This window comes from Hippopotamus amphibius, chromosome 17, assembly GCF_030028045.1.
Source record: "Hippopotamus amphibius kiboko isolate mHipAmp2 chromosome 17, mHipAmp2.hap2, whole genome shotgun sequence".
Lineage (NCBI taxonomy): Eukaryota > Metazoa > Chordata > Mammalia > Artiodactyla > Hippopotamidae > Hippopotamus > Hippopotamus amphibius.
The window spans coordinates 39345237-39372360 of NC_080202.1; the positions used below are offsets into that span (position 1 = coordinate 39345237).

At 50.9% G+C, this 27124-nt stretch overlaps 1 protein-coding gene and 1 non-coding gene across 3 annotated transcripts; both read right to left on the reverse strand.

Annotated features, from left to right (window-relative positions):
• Positions 1–1319: 1319 nt before the first annotated feature.
• MED24 (mediator complex subunit 24) lies at positions 1320–26596 on the reverse strand. Of its 2 annotated transcripts, XM_057716057.1 has the most exons (28): positions 26415–26596; positions 25181–25905; positions 24565–24753; positions 24396–24478; positions 15696–15734; positions 15274–15347; positions 14679–14911; positions 14479–14535; positions 12922–13033; positions 12628–12778; positions 12208–12321; positions 11652–11699; positions 11129–11211; positions 10758–10844; positions 10208–10319; positions 9217–9359; positions 8645–8682; positions 8124–8206; positions 7467–7645; positions 7250–7349; positions 6758–6933; positions 4608–4872; positions 4130–4311; positions 3860–3950; positions 3463–3562; positions 2481–2561; positions 2054–2202; positions 1320–1883 (listed from the first exon to the last, which is right to left on the reverse strand). In XM_057716057.1, the coding sequence occupies exons 3-28, from the start codon at positions 24692–24694 to the stop codon at positions 1767–1769; spliced, it is 3027 nt and encodes a 1008-aa protein (XP_057572040.1). In that variant the 5' UTR covers positions 24695–24753; positions 25181–25905; positions 26415–26596; the 3' UTR covers positions 1320–1766. The 2 variants fall into 2 exon arrangements, with proteins under 2 accessions (XP_057572040.1, XP_057572041.1); XM_057716058.1 differs by lacking the exon at positions 14479–14535.
• LOC130841126 (small nucleolar RNA SNORD124) lies at positions 8285–8388 on the reverse strand. The gene has a single exon (XR_009050164.1). It is a non-coding gene; the product is annotated as a small nucleolar RNA SNORD124 (small nucleolar RNA).
• Positions 26597–27124: the final 528 nt, after the last annotated feature.

Consider the following 27124-nt stretch of genomic DNA (forward strand, 5'->3'; position numbering starts at 1 on the left):
GTGTTTGTCTCCAGTAAATGTCCTTCCTCCTTCTTGAGTCCAGCTGGTGCCTGGCCAGGGGTTGTGGGAGGGGAGTTGAATGGCGGGCGAGGCCCAAAGGAGGGGAAGAGGAGGTGCGGTCATTCCTCTGCACCCACTCGGTACAGACACTGGGCCGGGTGCTAGGACAAGGCAGTGAACAAGGCAGGCGTGGTCCCTGCCCTGGTGGAGCTGCAGCCTAGCAGGCAGAGGGGTCACAAGACCGGGAGAGGAGAGAGTAGGGGTGGGGGCTCAACAGTCCAGACGCAGATGGACCGGGGCCTGAAGCTATAGGGAGGATTCACTATTTACACAGAGCTTCAGTTTACCATCTTCCATACACCTTCACCCACAGCTGCCCAGGAAGACAGAATTATGAAGGGCCTTTTACAGATCAGGAAGCTGGGATCGAGGTGACAGCTTGGGTCAGACCGCAAATTCCAGGCTCGGCACTTCCCTCCCTCGTCAAGCTCTGCCTGCAATCTGGCAGGGAGCCCACCGCCCTCCTGCCTGTCTCGGGCCTCATGGGCTCAAGAGGCCTGAGCTCACACCTGGGGAGACTGGAGGGGCTGCTTCACAGCACACGTTGTAGGTAAACCTCTGTGCCCTCAGCTGAAGATGCACGCGTGCTTCTGGGCTGCCTCCACCAGACCCGGGATGTCCAGACCGCCAACCAGTCCCCAGGTCCCCTCCCAAGACTTCCCCATCCTCAGCTCCTGCGTCACCTCCCACTTCCCTTCCCCATCTGGCTCCCTAGAAGCAGGGTTGCGCTGAGTGAGGCTAGAATCCCCAGCTGCGTGGCTCAGGGTCCCCCCTCGCTGGTTGGTCCTGAAGAAATGGGGTTTGGAGACGTGTGGAGCAGGCAAGTAAGGGTTAAACAGAGTTCCTGCCCTCAGCCCCCCTTGCTTCTCAGCACCTCACCCCTCATCCCCAGTCCTCTTCTGGAGAGGAAAGATCAAACTCCGGGCCAGTCAGACTCTGGGTGGGGCTTGGCCGGGCGGGGGAACATCGGAACAGGACACCCGACCCTGGCACCAGCGGGGCCTTTAGCCAGAACCTCTCCCTTTGCAGAGTAAGTCTGACTTTGCGAGCTGGGGGCAGGCGGCGGGCAGGTATGAGGAAGGGAAGCTGCTCCCGCAGCTCTACCCTGTCCCCACTGTGTGGACAAACACGGGAACCTAAGCCCAGCCCTCCTCTGCACCCTCCTGCTGCCTCCTCCACCACAGGATTGCACGGGCGCTAAGGGGAAGACACGTTCCCCACCCCCATCGAACACAGGCACCAACAGCACTGACAGTCACAAAGGGATCCACGAGGGTCTTTATTTACAAGTGAGCCAAGGTGAACACACCTCATGTTAAAAAAAAAAAAAAGGTACAAAAAAAATATATATGTACATATACACACATACCCTACACCTATGAAGCTCCTCAGAGGTACACCCACTCTTGGAAGGGGGAGGGGCGCATGGCAGTTGCGGGGGTGGCGGTGTAGTGAGACTGCCCTGAGCTAAGGAACCACGCTGCTCACGCGCATCAGGTACTGGCAGTGCGGAGAGGAAATTATGAAAGAAACTGGGAGCCGTCTTAGAGGTCAGAAGTCAGGAGCAGGGGAAAGATCTGGAAACCGACCGAGGCTGGTTGCATCACGTGGATATGAGCCATGATGGCTCATCTTCCTACACATCCCCTTCTGAGCGCCGGGCGCTGGGACCCTCCCCACCAGCCCCTGCGGCCACTCCAAGCCCCTCAGAGGGCAGCAATGGCTTTGGCAGCCACCTGGCGGCCCAGGGGCAGGCTGAGGTCCGTGATGGCCAGAACCACCTTGGGGCTGGACATGGCTGACACCTTCACCAGTTCCGATACCTGCCAGACAGACAGACAGACAGACAGCTGCTCAGCAGGGGGACGGTGGGCGCGATGTCCAGAAGGAAGGAGCCCCTCCCTACTGGCTGCCGGACCCTGAGCCCTCCCGACACTCGCCGACCGGCTCTGAGCTTGCGGGTGGGCGGCCGGGCGCAGGGCGAGGCACTCACGGTGGTGAAGGGCATGAACTGCAGCACGCTGCCGCGACTGCCCTGCTCCAGGCAGTCCACGCACTCCTCCAGGAACCACTGCACGAACTGCGTGTGGGGGCCGGCCGTCCGCGAGCCCAGGATGGAGGAAATGAGCAGGAACAGGTTGGCTGCACGGAAACGGGGGGAGGAGAAGAATTCCATGAGAAAGGTTTGGGAAGAGGTCAGATTCTGGGAGAAGAAAGATGTGCTAAGGCTGCCCCCCAAAATGGGGATGTCAAAAAAAGAAAGCACAGAGGAAAGCTGGGGGCGAGCCAGAGAGAGACACGATGGGGGCCCGGGGGAGACAGGGCAGCCCGGGGGCCTGGGGCCATCCGGGGAGACGGAGGACAGAGTGCGGCACGTGGCAGAGGGGGTGCGGGGCGGGGGCGCACGTGGGAGGACTCACCCAGCACTCGGTTCAGCGGGTCTCTCATGTTAACCGTGTGCAGCTGGGAGGCCGACAGGGAGCTGCTCATGGACCGGTCAGCTGTGGGACCGAGAGAGGGAGCGCTGAGGTGATGGCCTCCTGCGTTTCAACCCCCGTCCCAGGGGAAGCGTCACCGGTTGCGGGTGGAGGGCCCCCCTGGAGGAGGTCCTTGGATCCAGTCACACGGGCCCCCGAATACCGACACCCCCACAGCGGATAAGAGAGAAGGACTAACATTTGGTCAGCACCGCCAGCTGCCAATCTGTGGGCTGCACATGGGTTAAACCGCTAATCCTCACATCTCCGTTTCACAGACGAAGAAGCTGAGACTAAGATGTGCTAAGTAGCCAAAGGTCATAGGGTCTGTTGGTGGCATCTTTCCTCTGCTCAAGTGCACAATTGGTTCCCTAGTCCCTAAAAGCCATCAGAGAAACTTCTAGGCTCAGGAGAAATCTCCGGAAACAGGAAAAATTAAATGCCACGGAAGAGCCCTTGGCAGGGAGAGGTGATGACATCTAGGGAAGTAGGTGGGGGAGGGGTGCTCTCCAGGCAGGAAGAGTAGGGAGCAGCCCCAAGTCCCAGCCCAGGCCTGCTGCGGCCTCAGGGTCTGTTTCAGGGGAAGGAAGGTCAGAGCTATGAGTCAATGGCACAGGCTGTGCCCAAGGCAGTGAACTCACTGCGGTGAGGGCGGGGGAAGGGTCAAGCATGTGCTCCGCGCTGGGATGGGATCTGGGGAGGAGAGCTTCAACCCTTAGGAAGAGATCTACAGCAGCCTTTGGTCTCTCCTGGGTAGGAAACAGGCCTCTCCAGCCACAGGGGATGAAATGGGGCAAACTCCTACCATACCCTCTCTGACCAGCCAGGGAGATACCTGGGGTCTAGAGCAGAGTAGCTCTCAGGTAGGAGTGAGTGAGTTCCCAGGAAAGGAGACAGCCCGCCTGGCCCCTATCCACACACTCACTGGGACTCGAAAGGATATTTGCATCCTCCTCATTGGAGCTCAGCAGTCGCATCAGCTTTGAGGGCTGCATGTCATCCAAGGGGAAGAGGCTGATGTAGTCCTGGGGGGCAGAAGAGTCACCGTTACCCACCCCTGCAGCCCCAAACCTCCCAGGACCAGGAAGAGGGCTGGAGCTTAGCTCGGAGTCAAGTCCCCACAGCCGCAGGCAGCATCTCCTCGCCCCTCCCACTACCCTAGGGAGAGACCCTCCCACACAGTCACCCCAACACAGCGGCCCAGAGGCAGGGACCGTGCCTGGCTGCCTGTGCCCAGGAAGGCGCCTCTTACCAGAAAAGCTCAGTGAACGTCTGCTGAACAAGCACATGGGCAAGTGAACGGGGGCGGGCCCCTATCCTACCTCGATGTCTTCACGGTGTCTCTTCTTTTGGCGGGAGGACGCCTGCCCCTTATGGGAGGAGTAGGAACTCAGGGCACACCAGACGGCCAGCCTGGTAAAGGGGTCCAGGAAAAGGGGGTATAAATCAAAGGGACCCCGAAGGGGGTTTCTGTGCCCACGCTGATCAGGCCCCACTGGACAGGGCTTCCCCACAGCCCAGCTTGCTGGGTGGCCCAGGTGGGGTGCCGGACTCCGGGCTGGGGGGACTTAAGGGTCTCCACAGAATCCTACTTGGCGAGAGCGGTGCCAGGGGGATCCATGAGGCTGTGCCACTTGGAGGAGTCAGTGAGCAGGCCAGGCAGGATGTGGCCCAGCAGGACCAGGGTCACTTGCTGCATGTCCAGACAGAAAATGGAGTAGAGCAGCTCCACCGCCCGCAGCGTGTGCTCCTTCCGTGTCTCCTTCAGCAGCTCCTGGATGGACGGGGCAGAGGGGACCAAGGAGCTGAGGGCCCTCGACAAGGGCAACGACATCCTGCAGCTCCCCTCAGTGCCCGGGAGCTCTTGAGGCAAGGACCGGCCTCTGGAGTCCAAGGAATCTTCTGCATGTTCAGCGGGCCTTGCAGAGAAGCCTGGCTGACCAGACTGGGGGTCAGGAAGCCCGAGGAGCGGACACGCTTGGTCCCGTCAGGCATTTTCTCAGCCGTCTCCCGCAGCCTGAGGACGCCTGCTCGCCGAGCCTACCCCCACCCCCCCCACCCCCCGCGTACCTTGATCAGGTTGTTGCAGAACCAGTAGACGCCGCCCATGTGCAGCAGGGTGTCAAAGATGTGGATGGAGCGACTGTCCACCCATCCCTTCTCCAGCACCTTAGCAAATACGTCCGTCAGCACCTCCTTGATGGGCCGCTTGGGGGGCAGCAGGTTCCAGTAGGGCATGGTGTCCATGCCCGTGGACGGGAACTTGATCTGCGTGGCCGTCTGCTGCAGCACGTCCGCACACATGTGCTCCAGGATGGAGCTCATGATCACCACCCTGAGAGGAGGCAGGGGAGGACCTGCAGTCCAGGCAGCACCAGGTTCAGTACCTGGGGGAGGCAGGGAGCGGGGACGGGAGGGGCGGCGGGGAGAACATCCAGGCCTGACTCTTTCCAGGACTTGGGTTACGGAAAGGGGGGACATAACCCCATTCTATGCCGAGGGAGGAGACAAGGGGAAGTTGCAAACCCCTAGGAGACCTGACCCCATCAGTCCTGCTCCCAGCACCGAGCCTACTGGCAGGGGAGGGGGAGAGAGATGGCAGGGACACTTGCTTCCCCCAGGTCATTCCAGCAATATAGTCATACTTTCTCTCTCTCTCCAACTTCCCCCATCCCCCAGGCCTGGGCCCTGCCAATCCTCTGGCGTAAATAAATACAATCACTTCCCTCTAGGCTGTGCTTGGGGGGTTCCCCACCCAGCCTTGGCCTCCACCCAAAGTAAACGGTTACTTCCAGGACAGGGGCGCAAGGGCTGCCCCACAGGACTCTTCCCGGCCCTTAGCAGCTGGGCAAATGTAAGGAATTTTCTCATGAAGAGTCTTCGACGGTGAATGCAGGCCTGGGCCTGAGCACTAACCATCCGGGGAGCACTGGGTGGCTCTAGGAAAGTCGCTGTGACTTTCACGGCCACTCCTTCCACCTGCGCGATGGGGCCAAGGGTTTCCCAGATAGGAGTCCGGGTGCTTAGAGCGGATTACGTCAGAGAAAACACTCCATTAGTTGTGGGGGGGAGGATGGTGAAGGAGAGAAGGAGTGAAGAAGGAGGCGAGGGAAACAGAGGAGATGTGATTTCACAGGCCCTCCCCACCTCCCTTCAGCTCAGTGTTTTCACTCCTTTCAAAGACATCCTGGTGGCTACCCTGTGGGTCACCACTCGTAACCCATGGCTTGGTGCATGCCCACGTTCACAGCAGCGCTATTCACAACCGCCAAGCGGTGGCAGAAACCCACGTGTCCACCAACCAAGGGATGGATAAGCAGAACGTAGTATCATCCAGCCTTAAAAAGGAAGGAAATTCTGACACACGCGATGACATGGTTGAACCCTGGGGACATTACACAAAGTGAGATACACCCACCACAAAAAGACAAACACTGTATGATTCCACCTACATGGGGTATCTAAAGTCGCCAAATTCACAGGAACACAAAGTAGGATGGTGGCTGCCAAGGGCAGGGGGAAGGACAGGAAGGAGCGTTGTTTAATGGGTCCAGGTTCAGACTTACAAGATGAAAAAGTTCTGGAGATCTGTTTCACAGCAGTATGAATATACTTAACACACCTACTGAACTGTACCCTTAAAAATGGTTAATGTGGTAAACCTCGCGTTCTGTATTTCTTACCATCATTTTCTAAAAAAGCTTATTGGATGGGTAAATGAACCAACACCACTGAACTCAGCATAGCTGAAGTCGCTAGGGAGGTCCTCAAAGTCCCTGAAAAGCCCAGGCAGGAAAATGTCACAGGAGATGGCTGCGCCTGGAGGAGCAGGGTAGGGAGGGGGCGGACAGGCCCAAGGCCTGTAAAGTCTACAGATGGGCTCACAGTTCCCAGAGAGTGACGGAGCTAAGATAAGCACTGTGTTCTGGCAAGCTAGATCCCAGGCCTCGAGCTCTCTGAGCGCAGGAATCGCAGCCATTTGGGGTCTGCAGTTCTGGCGCGCACACAGCACGGGTTGGGTTACAGCTACTCCCGGCACAGAGACACGCACAAAGTGCTGCGGAGTCCATGAGTGCAGATGTGACTGAGGATGTGAGTGAGCGAGGAAGAGAGTGACGTGTTCGGTCAGGTAAGAGAAGAGGGAGAGGAGTGGTTTTTGGAGGGGCTGGTTTCTCATGACAGACCTGCGGAGCTCCAGAGGGAGGGGGCAGGTCACTGACCTCTCGTTGTAGAACTGCAGGGTGTTCTCGCTGTACAGAGGCCCTGCCAGCTGGCGGATCATCTGCAGTGACTTCTCACGTTCGTCCAGCCCCAGCATCCGCACGTGGGCCACAAGCCAGGCCACAGCACACACTGCCAGACTGCACACCTTCCCCTTGATATTATCTGTGATTTTCTGCGGGAGGGGCAAAGGGGGACTGCGGCCACTCTCTCCCATTCCTTGCCCATCACCTGCCCCGGCCTCCACGGGCAACTCAGCGCAGCAGTGGGGTCCAGGGCCACGTTCCACACCTCTTTTCACCACAAGGTTGATTTTCCCAAAGTTACCTGGGTGGGAGGGAGTCACTAAGACTATGACTACAGGGGAGATCAATATCCACACACGGGCTCCTGGATTAAGGGTCCTTCTGTTCTTACGAACTCTAACAAGCTATCAAAGACGGCCTCTGCGTCCCAGGGAAAAGAGAGGGCTGCCGGAAAGGTGGGGCTACCTGGATGGACTCGAAGGCCAGCACCCCGTTCTCCCAGGCGTTGAGGATTTCCAAGATGGCCGCTGAGATGTTGAGACAGGCTTCGTGCCACTTCATCTGCCTGCAAGGGGGCAGGGGTGGGAGAAGGGTCACCACGGGGGGCGTGAGATGCGCTGAGGGAGAGGGTCTGGGCCCTGCCCCCACCGCCACCCTTAGAGCGGGCCTCCAAGCCACTGACACCAGCTTTATCTCCGAGGAGTTGTTGAGCAGAGCCACCAGGGACTCTACTTTGGTGGAGTCGGGCCGGAAGCAGGGGTGGTCAGGGTTCAAAATTTTGCCCTCCTCGGGCATGCACGTCTGCATCCAGGTCTCAAAGAAGAACACGTCTCCTCCTGTGTTTGACTCGGACAGGATCACCTGAGAAAGGAGGGGTCGGGGGGGTGCAGCGCCCTGCACTTCGCTTCCTGCCCAGTGGCTTCCCCGCTCCCAGCCTGAAGAACTGCGGACACGTGGGTCTGAGGGAGAACGACAGGGGCTGTGCTGCCACCTAGCGGTGGGCGTGGTGCTGAAGGACTCAGGACGAAACAAGGGGGCATCTATTGACTTGAGGTGGGGGCACTTGATTTCTTTTTTCTTTTTTGGCTGCTCCGGGAGGCATATAGGATCTCCCTTCCCTGATCCAACCTGCGCCCCCTGAACTGGGAGCACAGAGTCTTAACCACGGGACAGCCAGGAAGTCCCCGGGGCACTTGATTTCTGCAGCCAGAATTAACTGGCTTAGGAGACTGATGTGGAGGGGAGGGGGGTTTAGGGTGTGAGGAAAGTTACTGGTCGTCTCCTTCCCCTCGGCCCTCCCCACTTGGTGCCCCAATCCTGGCTGCTCCCCTTCACTCACCTCTGAGCCATACGTCTGGGCCACGTGGCACAGCATGAGGAAGGAGATGTCAAAGAGCAAGGCGCGAACTGAGGCCGCCTTGGCTGTGAAGGATGAGAGGGCTGACCCCGCAGCCTAGGGCAGGGGCCCAAAGGCCTTGTCTGGGGGGGAGGGGCTCAGCATCTGCCTCAAGGAAGGTCAGGGACCGAGCGGCTCCTTCAAAGCTCTAAGGCTCAGAATCCTTTTCTTGAGTCTCAATTGGAACATCATCCCTTCCTTGGAACCAGACTCCAGGTACCCTCCTTCCCCCCAACACCTGACCAAATCTTCACGGGGGATGGAGACAGATAAAGGGTGGTTTGGGAAGAACGCTTTTCCCAGCATGACGCTCTTTCAAGGCTCCCCGAAAGCCTGGGTCCGTCATCCCCAGGGGAGAACACAGCCTCCCCAGGACGAGCAAAAGTGTCATCTCCCGCCCTGCTTCCTTCCTCCGCACCCCTCCTTCAGTGCCACTGGGTCTGCGGTGTGTGGAGCTGACTTACTGCTTTCTTCACTGCGGTGTGTCGTGAATTCATTCAAACTACGGGAGGAATGGAGACAGGTCGCGGCAACCAGGGCAAGGGCAGAGCAGTGAGCTGCGGGGGTTGGGGGCTCCACCCTCTCAGAGGGGCGGTCACTAGCGTCTGAATTATGGCTTCGACTTAAAAGGAACACCACGGCTACAGAAACAAGAACTCTTTCTATCTTTAAAAGATTTCCAAGGCCCAGAGAATAGCTCGCTAAATGGAACAACGTTCTATTCGTCAAATTCCAGGTCAATCCAAGAAGTCAGCAGAATCTGAGAGCCCCTTACTAATAAGTGGGTATGAACACAAGCCCTCCACATCTGTTGTTCAACACCTCGTCACCTCGCCCAACACCCCTACTCCATCCTCAGCTAAAGAGAAAAGAGCACATCACGTCCAGGGAACGGGGCCCTCCCCCAGGTCTCCAGATGGGATGCTCCACCTTGCCATCTCTGGGGAGACCCAGACCCCGGTGCCTCGCCCTACTCTGCCACCTCCTCCTTCAGACATGCCTCCCAGACCCTAGTTAGGGGCTCAGCTTTCCTTACTTGATGAATTTCCGGGCGAAGGACTTAAGCTTCCCAGTGGCCGCGGCGGCAGCCAGCAGCAAGTCCAGGCTCTTCCCGGACAGCATGTGGCCCAAGACCCCCAGAAGTCCCTCTGGGGACTTGGAGTGGTCTGCATCCATCGTCTGGGGACAAGACAGGAAATCAAGTCCTGAAGAACACTGAAGACCCCCTCCAGGGGACTTCCCTGGTGATGCAGTGGTTAAGAACCTGCCTACCAATGCAGGGGACACAGGTTCGATTCCTGGTCCAGGAAGATTCCACATGCCATAGAGCAACTAAGCCTGTGCACCGCAACTACTGAGCCTGTGCTCCAGAGCCCGTGAGCCACAACTACTGAGCCCTTGTGCTGCAACTACTGAAGCCCGAGGGCCTAGAGCCTGTGCTCCGCAACAGGAGAAGCCATCGCAATAAGAAGCCTGCACACTGCAACAAAGAGTAGCCCCCACTTGCTACAACTAGAGAAAGCCTGCACACAGCAACGAACACCTGGAGCAGCTAAATAAATAAATAAATAAATAAATAAATAAATAAAGGATGTCATCCATTAAAAAAAAAAAGAACCCCCAAATACAGACTAGTCGCAGTTTCTCTGTCTGCACATACGTCTCCACTAAATGCGATACCACGACCTGCGATTTAATCTGCATCTGACTCCAATCTAGCAATCCATTCCTTAAATTCTTTGCTCTCTGATCCATCCCTCTCAGCTGAACTGGGAGGATGGTGGTGGGGTCGGGATGGGCGAGGTCTCCGCTGTGAGATTTGGTGTTGTTTCCGCACGAGCAAGCGAAGCACCCCCCATGGCGCCTGGCTGACCGGTGATGCTCAACGAGCACTGGTTTCCAGGGGCGCTTCCCTCACCTTCCCCCTTTCTTTACTTCCAAAGTTATCAGGAGAGAGAGGGGTCTGTGGCCTGTTCCCTTATCTGGAAGTAGAGGGAAACTGGAAGAGGGAAGGGCACCCCACTCACCTTGAGGATGTTGGTGACGGTGGGCTCTGCGCGGAGGATCAGTCCGGGGTTGGGCTGGATGTTGGCATTTTCATCTGATTTCAGCTGGGGTGCGTGCTCCCGGTCTGCTTTGCTGTGGCCACAACCAGTCGGTCAACAGAAGGAAAGGGAATAGAGATGAATTCCTGACTCACTCCTAGTCCAGTCCCAGAAGCAGACGCACAGAGAAGGTGGCAAGCACATAAGCACCGCTGGGCTCGGGTGATGCTTATGAAAGCGTAACCAGTATTGTAACTGCTTCTAACTGTCACCACTCGTTACATCTATTTTGAAAGTTCATTTAAGACTGAAGGGAGCTGGACGATTTCTACTTCGACTACAAAGGAGGGCGAGAGTTAAAGCCTTAACAGCGCAAAACCCTGGTCTGCAAAAATCAGTGTCTCCTGTCCCTTGTGGTTCCCGTCACCCCATTCAAACCCTAGGTGGGAGGGAAAAGGCACCCAGCAGCCCAGTCTGGACATGAGGCGGGTGGTCAAGGAGCCCTTGGGCCAGCCCAGGAGCTCACACTCACCGCTTGGCCATGAGGCTGTTCATACTGGCTTCAGACAGAAGCCCCTGCTTGCTGCATTCTTGGAGCAGGAAATTTGTACAGTCACAGCTGTGAGGGAAAAAGATAATGGGGGGCCTGGCCATACTGCACGGATTACTGAAGGGGGAGCAATGAGGCCCTGCCCGACATCCTCCCTCATTTAGGATGAAGACAATGCTGAGTGCCTGAGGAAAGGCAGAGGGGCCCGGTGCTCGGCAACCCCGGGGCTGCTGCCTCCTGCCCTGCCGAGAGGAGCGGACAAGGAGACAGTCCCCTGGTGGTGACCTGGCACAAAGAGCAGGGGAAGAGCCCGAACTCCTCCAGCAGAGCGAGGTGAGCAAGGGAACTCGTACTTGCAACGCTGGTCAGCTTTGTCCAGCAAGGGTGTAAGCTTCAGCAGGAACTCAAAAGCAGAATTGACATCCTCGGTAAAGTCCTGCAAAGAGCCAGAAACCGCCATCTGGCTTCAAGGTCCTGGGCTCTACCCACGGCCTGTGATGCAGGCTCACAAGGATACTCTGCTGGGTACAACAGCCTACAATTGCTTCCAGTGATTGGATGGGGAGAGCATGGGGCAACACTGCTCCCTGCCACCCTGATCCTGGTCATCCCAGGCACCCTTGCCCCTGGTCATCCCGGGCACCCTCGCCCCTGGTCATCCCGGGCACCCTCGCCCCCAGAGCAGCCTGGCTGCCTTCTGTGCGTGGATGCCCGCAGGTGCTCAGGGATGCCCCCGCTTCCAGCCCTCCCTGGCACAAGAACGCACTGCTGCCCAGCTAGGCCCAAGTGACCCTTCCCTTGCCCTTGTTTCTTCAAAGCAGAAACAAGGATTCACCTGTTCCCCTGCCCACTCCCCATCTTATTTTTTTAACTCACCTTGTCCCCATGGGAGTATTTCTTCAACTTCACCAAAACCTGTGGAATCTAGAGGGTGAGGCAGGAGGAAAAAAGGAAGCTCAATTTCTTCTCCCTTTCACCCAGAATGAAAGGCATCCCCTCCACCCCCTGCTCTGGGCAGAGACAGGAACACACCTGCCCTGGAAGTGAAAGCACTCTAAGGGCCAAATCAGAAAGCTGACGGCTAGCCAAGCGCCCACTGCCCTCAGCCTCAGGGCCCAGGAACCCCTGACTTCTGTGGCTCAACAAGGATATGCCCTAAATGAACGTGGGCTCCCAGAGCTTCCCTGCGCCAACCTGGCTGATGACTGAGCTCACAGCACCTGTGTGCCAAGACACGACAGAGGCCTGCCAAGCGGGCTGAACAGCCCTGGGACTTATGGAGAAAATCACCGAGGGCAAGTTGTGCTGCAGGACCTGGCAAGCTGGGCACAAGGCCAGAGGGGAGAAACGTGGGGCAAAGGTCCAGGGTGTTGCCGCTCTTTCTGAGAACCATCCCGAGACTGGCTCTCTGTGGCCCCCACGTCCCAGGTACCTTGAGGAAGGTGAAAGCTGTCCACTTGAGCTCCCCTGTGCCCTCAGGAGACTCGATGAGCCCCACGAAGCAGGCTTTCCAGATCTCCAGGACAAAGAGTGGGGTGGGGATGTGCTGTGGGAAGACCCAAGGGTGAGGCATAAGAGGGTACCCATCCCCCTCCCATCTCCTGGCCCCTGGGGATCAGGCAGGTCAGAGACGGGCAGCACAGGTACCTCCCCGACTCTTGTATGAGAACCAGGGATGGCAGGTGACACGGCAAAACCATTCCACCTGACAGAACCACCAGGACTGGGATTCACGTTCCACCACGAAGCAAAAGAAACCCTCTTTCTCGATCAAAAGACCAGAAGAATCCTCCCTCCTGCCCCTGCACAGCCAGCCCGCCTTGGGGACAGAGACACAGCCCTGGCCTCCCACCTGCATGCGTTTCACCATCATCAGCTGTTCCACCAGCGGCTGTGTCTCGCCGGTCAGGTTCATGGTGCCCTCGAGCAGGACCACCGCGTGGACTGTGGGGAAGCCAGTCTTGTGCAGCTGCTCGGAGTGCACGGACAGCATGGTGGGGATGCTGAGGGGACAGACACACAGGGGAGCGAGGAAGAGTCGGAAAGGAGGTGAGAGCAGAAGGGTGGGGCCAGGGGCCACATCTTCCCCCCCACACCCATGGCCCTTCCTCGCTCCCTTCACCAGGATCCCCATGGGAGCAGGTACCTCCTAATGAGCGTGCCACACTGCTCAGCCTGGCTCCGGAGCTGGGGATTGCTGAGATTGGCCAGGATCTCCCCAAGCTTCAAGAGACAATGCTCAATGGCAGTCCAGGAGGCTGGCAGAGAAAAGGACATGCAGAGAATGATGGGGAACAGAGGGGAGGGAGGGACTGGCCCCAAACTCTTTGACTTTGGTACCCCCCTGGGGCCACAAAACCACGTAGGGAGGCTTCCCCTGAGGATGGCATGGAGGCTGGGGGCCTGAGGGCAGCATGCACTGTTTCCAGAAGGGGGGTGAGCACCAATGAGGAAGCCGCTAGAAACCACTCCCAGAGGCCCGACTTCCAGGGGTCACCTGCAGCTGACTTTAGAGACTAGGTACAGCAGAACATGGGCAGTGACAGAGAGAGGCCCAGGGGGCTTGCGGTCCAGTGGCCGGAACAGGCAGGTGGCCACAAATCATTGCAAGAGTAGATTATCGTTGCAAGCGGCCACTGCTCTCCACCCAAGTCAAGCTGGATTCCTCAACAGCCTTCTGTGTTCAACTGCACCCTGTCTGGGCCTTTGCCCTCACTGTTCTTCCCTCTGAAAAGCCCCTCCTACTCACCTTCGCCCCTCACACTGTCACTATCCTTTGGGTCTCTGTTCAAGCCCCAGCTCCTCTGACGACGTACCCAGCTGATCCAACCCAGTGATGTTACTCCTAAATGTCTGAACTCACAGTCTACACCGCATAGTCTGCCACTTATAAGTCACTTATCCTAGTTACACTTCCAGAGGGTCAAATGATGAATAATGACACCAACTAACCCATTAACCTCCATGTAGCAAAGGGGGAAAAAACAAAAAGATAACACCTGAGATCCAGTAAAATTAAGTATTCATTCACTTATCAGCCAATAAACATTTGTCAAGTGCTCAAGATAGGTAAGAAACTGTCAACATAGCCCATTTTTACATAGTGATCATCTTTCTGGACTTTTCACAGGAAATAAGCCATATTTTCAGAAGTAATAAATATACCAATCCTATGACAAGTTCTTCAACCAGGTCCTAAAGACCTGGGTGTAAGCCATGCCAGTATTCTCGTCACTGGACAACAGGAGATCCTTAGGTGGTCCCAAGCCTCAATCAGCAAGACTGTGGCCTTCAGGCCCCATCTCCAGAAACACCTGTCTTCCCTCCCACCAGCTGATCTGTCTGATCCCGGGCTCTGGAGGGTTCCAATATTTAATATCTGCACTGAATCAAGAGGTGTATGGCCCAACAGGCCTGAGAGCAGACGGGTACCGTGTTTAAAGGGATGTTGTAGGCAACACGCAAACACAAAAGTCATTTGCTTTCAGGTGATGAGTAACATGGAGACAAACACAAGGATGGATGGTGTGCTTGTCTTGTCCCCTCATTTTTTCCATGTATGTTAGGTATTAGCCTTGCTCCCCACTAGCATGTACGCTTGTTGAGGGCAGAGACCCTGCCACATGCTCCTTCGGCAGCCCCCCGCCCCACCCCCCCCAGCACCTGGCACAGTGCTGGGCACACAATAATGCTCAGTAAATACCTGTTGGTTGATTGGCTCGGGTGCCACCCTGCCCAAGTCCCTGGGATGTATGCAATGCTTATGGGGAGAAAAAAAAGGAAGTGGGATGATTTCAGATCCTCCTGGAAAAAAGTGGGATGGCATCCTGCCTCTCCCCTCTCAATTAAAGAACCGGCTATGGGAGCAGTGGCGGGTGGGACTCAGGGAACCAGGGGACATACAGGCCTCCTCTAGTTTGGCGATGTGCAGCAAGGCCCGGTTCTTGGTGCTGCTGAGGGTCTTCTCCAGGCGCTGCAGGCACATGGCAAGCTGCTTCTCACCGGCGGCTGGGGTGCCGGCCTCCAGCCCCTCCCGGAGACGCTCTGCAGAGGCTGCGGTGCAGCGCAGCAGCCAGTGGAGGGCGCTGAGAAGGGCCCGGCACAGCCCGATGCACTCCTCGGCTTTGCCGTGACAGCTACCGGGAAAGGATGCAAAATCTGTCTCTGCTCCAAAGGCTGAAATCCGACCCACACCCATGTTCCCCAGAGTGCCTGGCACTCCCTTACTAGGGAAGAGAGCTGGGAAGCTAGCAAAGTCCTGGGGAAGACTGCCCTGTTGGCTTCCACTGGATAAGATTTCAAATGAGCTACTCCAAATAGAGAAGAGGCACTTTAGTTCTAAGGGAGTAAGTAGAAAAAGATGGGGATGGGTGGGTGCAGATGAGCAGGTGGGAAGAAGTGTGGGAACCCACAGAGGTGCCTAAGCCTATGTGCCGGGAGCTTCTCCTTTACGCTAAGATGATGCTGGAAGGTTGTAACCCCTCATCCGTGCCATTACCTCAGTCGGTCACAAAACATGTCCATAATATCCAGCAAAGCCTGGACACACAGGTCCCGGGAAAAGTCATCAAACTGTGGAGAGAACAGTGGCAATGCGACAGAATGTCCCAGTCACGCCACGGTCTCACACATGAGGCAGCTGGCACATTCGGGAGCCCTGCACATCTTTCCTCCAACCCCAGGTTTCAAGCTCTGCAGCCTTTCAACGTTGGAAATTGGCTCCTAATTGCCAGCCCCCACTTCACTGGATGCCCCTCCCTCTAACAGAAGGCAGCCGTGCCAGCCAGAGGCACGCTGTGCTGCCTGCCCAGCCCCAGAGGTCACACAACCAGAGCAGTCAAGGAGGTGGGGCCCCATCTGTCACTACCGTATCTCTGTCCCCCCGCCCCCCGCCTCGCTTGTGAGTGGCTATGGTCATACCTTACTGATAGCCGTGAGGATGGAGGAGTAGGACACCATCTGGAAGGAAAGAAGAAAGATAAAGTTCAGGCAACTGGTGTCCCACAGTCGAGAGGAACAAACACTTACAGTTGCTCCTAAAATCTCAACCCCTTCAAGAGGCCTTCCACAAGCCCCAAAGAGAGCCAGTAACGCCAGGCACTGTGCCCATCTCTGCTTCTATCAACCTCACTATGACTGACAGCACCAGCATAAACCCACGGAGAAGATGATTTGGGGGATTCAAAGGGGCCTTGTCTCATGTTCACCTGCCACTCACCGTCCACCATACAGCACTAGGTTTGACTGCTGGTGGGCAGAAGAATGGGCACGAGTGAGCTCAGGTTACTCTACTCCTACAGCTCCTACTAAGGGTGATTTTATTTGGACAAGACCTGGAGACATACAGACTGTTCCTGCAGTGAATAGGTAGTAACTGCACTTTGAAATAGGTAGTGAATTTCATCACACATACTCTCCTAGGAGGCCTCCAGGACACCACCCAAAACTGAAATCCTTTCTCGGTGCTCCAAGTAACCCTTTTACACCCATCATTACATAGTAGGTACCTGCTACCCCCATCAAACCAGGAGTTCCTTGAAGACAAGGACGCTTTTATTCAGGGACCACCATCAACTGGTTAATTATGTTTGTAGAATGAATAAGTAAAAACATACCCTTATTATCAATATTTCCCAAAGTAGCTTCCAAAGCTGCACTAATAGGGAAGACACTAGCCACATATGGCTGTTTAAGTTTAAATTGAAGTTAAATAACATTAAAATTAATGTTAAATAAAATCAAAGTTAACGTTACAACAAAAGTAAAGTCAAATAACATTAAAAATTCAGTTCCTTAATCATACTAGCCACATTTCAGATGCTCAACAGCCACCTGGGGCTAGTGGCTGCTGTACTAGACAGCGCAGATACAGAACATTTCTATCACTGTAGAAAGTTCTTTTGGGCGATGCTGTTCCAAAGGGTCTTCAAGATGTCAAAAAATTTTACACACGCGCAGGGATTTCCCTGGTGGCGCAGTGGTTAAGAATCCACCTGCCCATGCAGGGGACATGGGTTCATCCCTCGGCCGGGAAGATCCCACATGCCGTGGAGCAACTAAGCCCGTGCACCACAACTACTGAGCCTGCGCTCTAGAGCCTGAGTGCCACAACGCCTGAAGCCCATGTGCCTAGAGCCCGTGCTCCACAACAGGAGAAGCCACCTCAATGCGAAGCCCGCGCACTGCAACAAAGAGTAGCCCCCGCTCTTTGCAACTAGAGAAAGCCCGTGCCCAGCAACAAAGATCAAACACAGACAATAAATAAATAAATAAAAATAAATGTATACAAAAAAAGAAAGTTTTACACAAGCACACGCATACACAGAGCTTCTGTGTGATATGAATTTGAGAAACCCTGAAATAAACATGTACAAAGAGCTTTCTTTAAAGTAAAGGGTTCTTTCAGTAAAGAGCTTTCTTTACTATAGGACAGCTTTTACCCATAATAATATACTTGTATACAATGAGAATCTCTAAGATCACTCGAGATGAAGCAAGCAGTACTTTTCCAACTTATTCGGCCAAGGAATCTCATTTAACTAGTATCTGCAAAACACATTTTGCGAAATGCCATCTGAACAGTGAGATCCCTGAGAACAGAAATAGTGTTAAATTTATATGTTTCCCTAGGATCTAGCCCAGGGCCTACCACATAGTAGGATTGATGAATGCTTTGGATTGATAAGTTCTAGTAACTAGCATTCCGAAAAAATTTTACCTTAACAGAAATTTCTATTAGTAAAACCTATTCATCACCATTGTAAGATTGGAGATGTAGTTCAAAGGAAATAATCTATCCTGAATGAAATCAAACCTTATAGAGAGCTTGTAAGTTGTCATATTTTTAAAAAATAATTATAGCGTGCTGATCAAATATGAATAATACTCTAGAAAATAGTTACAACTCTATACTTAAAATCAGTGGCAAAATATACCAAAATAAAAAGCAGAATACAATGCTAGAAACCATCAGGATAAACACCTGCCTCATAGGTTGTCTTCACCAGAGGAAGAGAAATTCCCAAAGATTTAAGAAGCTGGACTTCCCCGGTGGCGCCGTGGTTAAGAATCCACCTGCCAATGCTGGGGACACAGGTTCGGGCCCTGGTCTGAAAATTCCACATGCCGTGAGCAATTAAGCCCGTGCACCACAACTCCTGAAGCCCGTGCACCTAGAGCCCGTGCGCCACAACAAGAGAAGCCACCGCAATGAGAAGCCGGCGCACCGCAATGAAGAGTAGCTCCCACTCACCGCAACTAGAGAAAGCCTGCGTGCAGCAATGAAGACCCAACGCAGCCAATAAATAAATAAATTAGGGGAAAAAAAAGAAGAAGAAAGCTGAGTCACCCTCAGTGACTCAGTATGGTGAATTTTACATGCTTGGCAATGCCTTCCACGTGTAATTTCTCCATCACGTGAACAGGCTGCTCCCTGTTCAGATATTTTTTAACTAGTATTCTTGGATAAAGAGGAACAACACACACAGAGGACTTAAATACACAATTAGTGTTTAGTGCCACTCTCAGCGGGTCATGCTGTGAAGCCATAGCTGGTGTCTGACAGGGACCAGAAAGTTGGGAGCCTGCCTAGGCAGGATGACCATAACGTTCCAGGCGAGTGTTTGTTTATTTATAACTGACGTCCCCATAGCAAGAGCTTGGCAGTGAACTGAACCTTGCTGGAGACCGACCTGAAGGGGGAGCTGGATGTTCCCACTCAAAACTGACCCCAAACTTCCACAAGAGAAACCCCCAATTCTGTCTGTTCTAAGGGATGTCATTAGTTACTATGAATTTATGGTCTTCAAATTCAGAATTCTGTTCAGTAAATTTCTGCTAACAGTATCAATAAAGCCCTGCTACTCTAGAGACCTAAAAATACTTTCCACACGGTGAACCGTTTTTCACAGCAGGACTTACAACCTATCCCAGTCCTAATATATCTACCAACGTAGAAGCTCTAAATTACCACCAGCCCCTGAGGCTGAAGCCCGTCTTCGTGGCCCAGTGCACATCTGGCCAGCCCGGAGGGACTCTGCAGCTGCTCTCTAATCCCCTCTTCTTCATATTCGACCCCTTCAGCTACTGCTAAGTGCCCTCTACGTGCACAGCACTGGACCAAAGAGCCTCTTGACTCTGAGGGAAGAATAAATGACTAATTTTGCATAGCACTTTATAAGTCATGGAGGTCTTTCATATATATTTATTTCTCGCTCCCTGGTACTTCAGCCTCTTCCTCTCTCTCGCCTTTCCCATCAGTTTACTCATCTCAAGAATCTTCTATTTTTAAAAGGACCTCCCGCAGACTCTATATTTCCAATTAACCACCATGCTCTCTTCACAGTCATAAGAGGTCTCTCCACACTCTACTTCCCCACCTTCTATTCGCAATGCGACCCACTCCAATCACTTCTGTCCTTCCCACAGCATGAATCGCTCAGCGAGCTCATCAACAAACTTGTTGTTAAACCCCAAGGATACTTCCCAGTTCTGATCTCACTGACCTCTCAGCAGTATCTCACACCAGGAAATACCTCCCCCTTCGGTCCTCTCCTCCCTGGGCTTTTCTTTCTTTCTTCCTTCCTTCCTTCCTTCCTTCCATCCTTCCTTCCTTCCTTTCTTTCTTTCTTTCGGCCACACCCTGCAGCATGCAGGATCTTAGTTCCCCAACCAGGGATCGAACCTGTATCCCCTGCATTGAAAGCTCAGAGTCTTAACCACTGGATCATCAGGGAAGTACCCCCCGGGCTTTTCTTGATACCACACTATCTTGTTTTCCTTCTCTCCTCATTGGCCCCTTCTTTTCAGAATCCTATGAGGAATTCTTTTCCTATGTGTGTTCCTTAAACACGACTGGTTCCTTAGAAATATGGCCTGGGTCACTTCTTTGCTCCCTCTGCACACTCTCCCTGGGTAAACCTCATCCATGCCCATAACTTGAATTACCACCAGCGGCTGAGGACTCCTAAATTGTAGCTCCAGCCTCGACCTCTCCTTCTGAGTCCCAGACATCGATGTTCAATTGCCTACTGAGTGTCTTCTCTTTGACAGCCCACACAGGCTCCTTCCATGAAACAAGGCCAGAATCAAACAAGACGTCTCCACCACTCATTTGCATCCCAACCCTAACAACAGTCCTGTTCTTCTCCCACTGTCTCCTTACGATCCCATCAGCCATCTAGATGTCCAAACCAGAAACCGAGACACTGGCCTTGACTTCTTCCTCTCCCTCACACCCTTTATCCAGTTAATCACTGGATGCCACTTCCTAAATTGTTCTTGAACTCATCTTTTTTTTTTCCTGCTGCCACTTCTCAAGTTTATGCTAGTATCATCTCTTACCTGAATCACTGCGACAGCCAAAATCAGGGGCTGGAAAACAACAGCTCGCAAGCTAAGTCTGGCTCATCACCTTTTTTCTAAATAAAGTTGTATCAGGACACAGCCATGTCCATTTATTTATATATTGCCTATACGTGCTTTTGAGCAATAATGACAGGATAGTAGTGGCACAGACTATATGGCCTGCTAAGCTGAAAGTATTTTTTTTTTTTGGGAAGTATTTATTATCTGGTCCCTTACAGAAAAATTGTCTCCCTGCCGTCTGTCTTACTTCCCTCCAACTCATTCTTCAAACTACAACCAGAGTGATCTTTCTAAAACTGATCTACAAATCCCCCAAATCCACAAAGTCAAGGAAACCCCAATCAAAATGCAATAGGCTTTTTAAGGAATTTGATTCTAAAACCTGTCTGGAAAAGAAAATGTCTGGAAACAGCCAAGAAACTTTTGAAAAATAAAACTAAGGGAACACTTGCTTAACAAGATATCAAACATACTATAAAGGTATAGTAATTAAACCAGTAAAGTACTGGTACAAGAAAAGACAAATCTGTCAATGAAATATACTAGAATGTCAAGAAATAGACCCTTGCTTATGAGAGAATTTAAGATATGACAAAGAATGATCTATTCAATAAAGGCTGTTGAGCCAACCGTCCACCTATTTGGAAAAATAAATTAATTTGGATCTCTTTCTCACACCAGAATAAATTCTAAATGGATTACACAATGTGAAGTGTTGGCAGAAATTAAAGACTATATTTTGATCCTTGGATCAGGGAAGCCCTTATGCAAGACAAAACCTATATAGGGAAAAAATGGTTAAATCTGACAACAAATACATATTTAAAATTCTGGGGAATTCCCTGGCAGTCCAGTGGTTAGGACCCCACACTTTCACTGCCGAGGGCCGGGTTCAATGCCTGATTGGGTAACTAAGATCCCGCAAGCCGCGTAGCATGGCCCAAATAAATAAATAAATAAATAAAATTCTGGGTGCTGAGAAAATAAAATGATAAAGTTAAAAAAGTGATAGAAAGAAAATTTAAAACATAAATAACACAACGATTACAAGATAGAATATATTAAAAGAAGCTTAAAAATCAGTAAGAATTCTTTTTGGGATGATGAAAATGTTCTAAATTGATTGTGATGATGGTTGCAGAATTCTAAATATACTAAAAACCAGTGAACTGTACACTTTAAGTGGGTAAACTGTATGATATGTAATTTATATCTCAATAAAGCTATTACTAAAAAAATAAACTAATGATACAAAAATGGGCAAATAATATTCATAAGTAATTCACGGAATATATACAGAGAGCCAATAAACATGAAAAAATATGCTCAACATCATAATCATGGAAATACATCTTATAACATGTTGTAATTTTTTGTCTCTCTAGAAAATAATCTTATATGATTCGACCTTGGCATAGGTATGGGGCAATTACTATCAAGCACTAATGGAGCGTGTATAACCCGATACAATCCTTTTTTGAGGGCAATTTGCAGGATCTACTATAATTTAATACGTGTGCACTCTTCAAATCAGCAATTCCATTTCCACGTATCTATCCTAGGGAAATAATCCCAGATATGCAGGCAGGTAAGTATAAGAATGCTCAGTGAGGGGACTTCCCTGGTGGTCCAGTGGCTAAGACTCCCCGCTCCCAGAGCAGGGGGTCCAGGGTCGATCACTGGTCAGGGAGCTAAATCCCCACAACATGCTGCAACTAAGAGTTCCCAGGCTGCGATTAAAGATCACGCATGCCACAACTAAGGCCCGCACAGCAAAATAAATAAATAAATATTTTTTAAAAAAAGAATGTTCAGTGAAACACTGATTATACAGGTAAAAAATTTAAAACTACCTAAATTACAGTACATGTGGAACATTAGGCAGCAGTTAAAAAGAACAAGGTAGATGAATACGTGCTAACACAGAAAGCAGACTTGATGCCAAGAGAAAAAGGAAGCATAAGAACTATGTGCCAGGGACCTCCCTGGTGGTGCAGTGGTTAAGAATCCATCTGCCAATGCAGGAGACATGGGTTCGATCCCTGGGCCAGGAAGATCCCACATGGCTCGCCGCAACTAAGCCTATGTGCCGCAACTACTGAGACTGCACTCTAGAGCCTGCGAGCCACAACTACTGAGCCCATGCCCCACAGCTACTGAAGTTTGTGGACCTAGAGCCCATGCTCCACAACAAAGAGAAGCCCCTGCAATGAGAAGTCCATGTATCACAACAAAGAGCAGCCCCCACTCGCCACAACTAGATAAAGCCTGTGTGCAGCAAAAAAGACCCAACACAGACATAAATAAAAAAACAAACAAACAAATAAATACATAATAAAATAAATCTTAAAAAGAAAAAACAACTATGTGCCAGCTGAGGAATACTATTTAACAATTTAAAAAAAGGACGAACTACTGACATACACAACAACATAAAGCTCAACAACACTTATGTTACATAAAAGAGCATTCAGAGTTTATACTATATGAGTCCATTTCTATGCAATCCAAATGTAGACAATATTAATCTATGGTCATAGAAAACATTTAATGGTTATAGGAAAAGGGCACAAGGAAATTATCTGGGAGAATGGAAACGTTCTGTATCTTATTTTGTAAGTTAGTGACATGGGTATACACAATTTCTAAAACTCAGTGAATTAATCTTAAGAACTGTACATTTTATTGCATGTTAAATAGTGTATATATATATATATACACACACACACACACACACACACAAATCCTATCACACTATTTCTCCACTTAAAATCCTTTAAATGATTACTTGTCACCCTAGGATAAAGTCCAAACTACTTAGCGTCACCCATAGGTCATTTATGACCTAACCTCTGTCTTTCTCTCTAAACCATTCTCCTCCTTGAAGCACCAGCCCAGCAGTTATCAAAATATGGTCCAGAAGCCCCTGGGAATCTGCGAGGTCAAAACTATTTTTAAAATACTACTAAGATGTTATTTGCCTTTTTCACTCTTGTTCTGTTACAACTGTATAGTGGAATATCCCAGAGGCTCCATGCCATATGATGACATTATGTAATTAAACGTGTCAACAATTAGAATATCTATATAACTTAGTAATGGATATTTACCAAATGACCAATTCATGATATTATAAAAACGTACGTGGGTAAAAGATCTATTCAAAATGCAAGAGAGAGACCAATGGATTTTAATGTAACAGAGTATAAAAAGTTCACTGATGTGATTTCACATCATCTATTGAACTTTAGCGTAATGTCAAAGAATATCCACATTTATCTGAAAGGCTTATTAAAATGTTCTTCTCTTTTTCAAACTAAATACCTGATGTGCGAGGCCAGATTTCCTTCATATACTTCAGCTGAAACAGCCTACTGCAACAACTGAATGCAGAAGCAGCTATGAGAATTCAGCTATATTCTATTAAGCCAAAATTAAAGAGATTTGCAAAAAATGTAAAACAATGCCACATTCCTATTTTTTTTTTGTTTTGGAAAATATAATTATTTTTCATTAAAATGTTATTTATATTAACACATAAGGGGTTTACTTTTTATAACTTTTAAGTATATAAATTATTTTAAATTTCTCAGTTTTCATTTCTAAAGAGGTAAATATGAATAGATATAATACATATAAACAAAAGCTCTAAAAGAGTCTCAATTTTTAAGAGTGTAAAAGGTCCTGAGACCAAAACTGCTACTCTGGCCATACAACATTATTTTCAGTTTCTAAACATCATGTGATGTTTGTCTCCCAGCCATTGCATATGCTTTTCTCTCTGCTTTGTACACGCTCATCAACACACCTGGCTACCTCCCACTCAACACTCACGTCTTGGTTTAAACATCACTTCCTCCCCGGTTGCTCAGACTGGATACGGTATCCCTCCTATGTACTCCCATAGTACTCTGTGCTAGCCTATATCATAATCCCATCCTGTGACTGACTGCTTATTTACATGCCTGTATTACCCACTAAATTCCTTGTGTGCTTGGATTAGACCTTGTTCACAGCTAAATCCTCAGAGCCTATGGCACCATCTGGCACATACAAGCATCTGTGAGTATTTATTGATGGAATAAGTGATCGTAATATCCATCATAACCAATGAAGTATTATTTTCACAAGAAAACTGAGGCTCAGAGAAATGATGTGGTCAAACAAATTCACCTAGAAAGTGTGAGCTGACAACTGTATTCCAAATCTTTCACCTTCAAACCCTCACTCTCTGGAATAGGTGGAAGAGTTTACCTGGGAACTAATGGCATACTTCAGGTAGGACAGGATGAGAGGATTGGGGGAAGGTCCAATCATGGCCTGCTCCAGTAGTGCGTCTGCAAGGGGAATAACAAAGGAAGACTGTGTGGTTAACATTTCTGGGTTTAGCCCTCCCATCCTTCCTTCCTACTTCACTTGAGACCTGCTAGGTTGAGAATGTCCCAGGTGGCTCCTTTGGGAAAGAATTTCTTCATGTTGATTGCCCACTGGTAGTCACTCCATCGCTCCTTCCAAGCTTGCAAAATGGCTTGCTTCAGGTTTACCACCTTCATGATTTCACTCTGAGGAGGCGGGGCTGGTGGCAGTCAGCTTTGAGGTGGGAGAAATCGAGCTAGAGAAGGGAAGAGGGGATTCTGAGAAAAAGAACGGCGCGGGGGGGGGGGGGGGAGGCAGTGCAGAGTTAAATGGAATGGAGAAGATACAGGAATATTTAAGGAGGCAGAACTAGAAAACGGAAAAAGGGAAAGGGGCAAAGTAGGGATCCTGTCTGGTTCTTCCCTCCTGAACCATCCTTCTTTAAACTAGAGCACTAAGAAGAGGGTGTCAAAGGCGCTTAATACAAAGAATAAATGGGTAGCAAGGGGTTAAGCCAGTTCCGGTTGCTTACTAAATACGCCCTTAACTCTGGCTACGTCCCTCAGCCACTACCACCCTAAATCCAGATTCCTCCCCCTCCCCATTTCCTCCACTTTCCCCAGCCCTGAAACTATAATTGCCTATTTCCTTTTCATCCACCACCTCCCCAAACTTAAGCCTACCGGACAATCTAGTTCTAGATCCTAGGTATCGCCATTTTGGCACTTATAAAAGAGTCAATTTTCTATTGGTTGGGGGTAACAAACATGAACCAATAGGAATGCAGCAAGAGACGGGTCACGCCAAGATGTCTTCTGGGAATTGTAGTTCCTTGGACTCTGCTAGCGAGGAAGCTACGAGACGAAGCTAGTCAGCCGACGTTGTTTCTCTCCTTCAGGGAAAGACTAGTAGTAGCTGAGGCATCGCAAAGACTCAGGGGCCTTGGGGGAAAGGCTCTCGAAAGGCCTCCGGCTATCTGGCATGGTCCAGTGACGTCACTCTAGAGCAAGTATTTAAATCTCGTTCCGAAACCCTTTCATCACCCGCTAGTCATTAGGCACACCAAAGGTGTGGCATACATACGTTCAGCAATAAGTTTTCTCTTTCCTGGCCTTTTTGTTTGTTTGTTTTCCTAAATCTCTGGATCTACTAGAGTTCTTCTGATTTCCACGCCTGTATTCCAGAAGCGACATTAAGTCTCTGTCAGTTGTACACACCTCACCCACTACTTCACCCCCAAATCTGGCAGTCCTCTTGGAATCTCCTGGCCCAGCATACTGCTTGACTACATAACGAGGAAACTGAGGTTTTGGTTATCGAAAATAAGGAAAGTTTGAGAAACCGTCATAGTTAAGAGGGCCTAAGGAGACATGATGACTAATTGTAACTTGGTATCCTGGATGTGATCCTGAAACAGAAGAACGTTAAGAGAAAACTAAGCAATCTGAATAAAGCATGGACTTTAGTTAATAGTAATGTATCAATATTGGTTCATTAGTTGTAACATGTACCATACTAATGTAAGAGGTTACAAGGGGGCGGGGTAATCGGGTGTGGGTTACATAAGGATCCTCTACTATCTTCAATTATTTTCGCATAAATCTAAAACTATTCTTTAAAGAAGTGTTTATTAAAAACAATATGATGTCTCACTTTATCCTATGGAACCATATTGTAGGTAATTATGTCCAGCGTTTGAGGAAGCCCTTCTTCCCCACTTCCCCGCAGTGAGAAGCCAAAAGCAATGCTACCCACCTCTGACTCCAACATCTGAGCCTCCCTATACACAGCCCTCATCCCTTTCCTGTCCTGTGGGCAGGTCGTCCCTAACATTTATAACCAGAACATCATGGCCTCCAGCCAGTGTCCTGCCACCCCTATTTTTAGCCCCCCATCCCATCCCCTGAGGAGTCTCACATCCCCGTCCATGATCCATGCTCCATCCATATTTTCCAATAACCATTCTTTGGTCACCCTTTCGGTGGCAAAATCAGTTCTCAGAGGGAGGAATCTGGAAGAGCAGTCCACTCAGGCTCTGGAAGCAAACCTGAGGCCCTCAGGGCAGAGCATAACAGGATCCTGGGTATCTGGAGTATAGTCTAAACAGGGAGACAAGAACTCCTGTTATGAAGAGGAGAGTGCAGCTGGAGGAGAGCCAGATCACATCCCTCTAAGGTCATGACTGCCCATGGCCTTCCTCCATCCCCATAACCCACCCACAACCCCCTCCATTCTGCTCTTTTTAGTGCCTGCCCAAACAGCTGCCAAATATATGTAGCCAAAGCTTCCAAAGCAAGGAGGGAGAACCCAGACTCCTCACGCTTAACCTACAAACTCCCCCTAGCCACACACACACACACACACACACACACACACACACACACACACACACACACACACACACACACACACACACACACACACACACTGGAGACAGACACAGACCCTGTTTCTCAGCAGTCCCTCGCATATCTGGCTTCCCTTCTTCTCCCAGGCCCCTCACTCTACCTTTGTCTCCTTCCCTCCTCTCACCCCTTTGCTGTTACTGCAGGTTCGGGCTCCCCACCTTGACCCACCCCTGGATGCTGCAGCTCCTTTCCCATCCCTCAGAGCCCAAACTGCCCCCT

Bases quoted from the DNA above. Each gene is read 5' to 3' on its own strand.
- MED24 (XM_057716057.1), bottom strand. From the start codon at position 24,694: ATGAAGGTGGTAAACCTGAAGCAAGCCATTTTGCAAGCTTGGAAGGAG. The intron at 15,348-15,695 runs GTATGACCATAG...TTCTCTCCACAG, and splicing joins TCCTCACGGCTATCAGTAAG to TTTGATGACTTTTCCCGGGA. The intron at 12,779-12,921 runs GTACCTGCTCCC...CTGTCCCCTCAG, and splicing joins TGTGGCACGCTCATTAGGAG to CATCCCCACCATGCTGTCCG.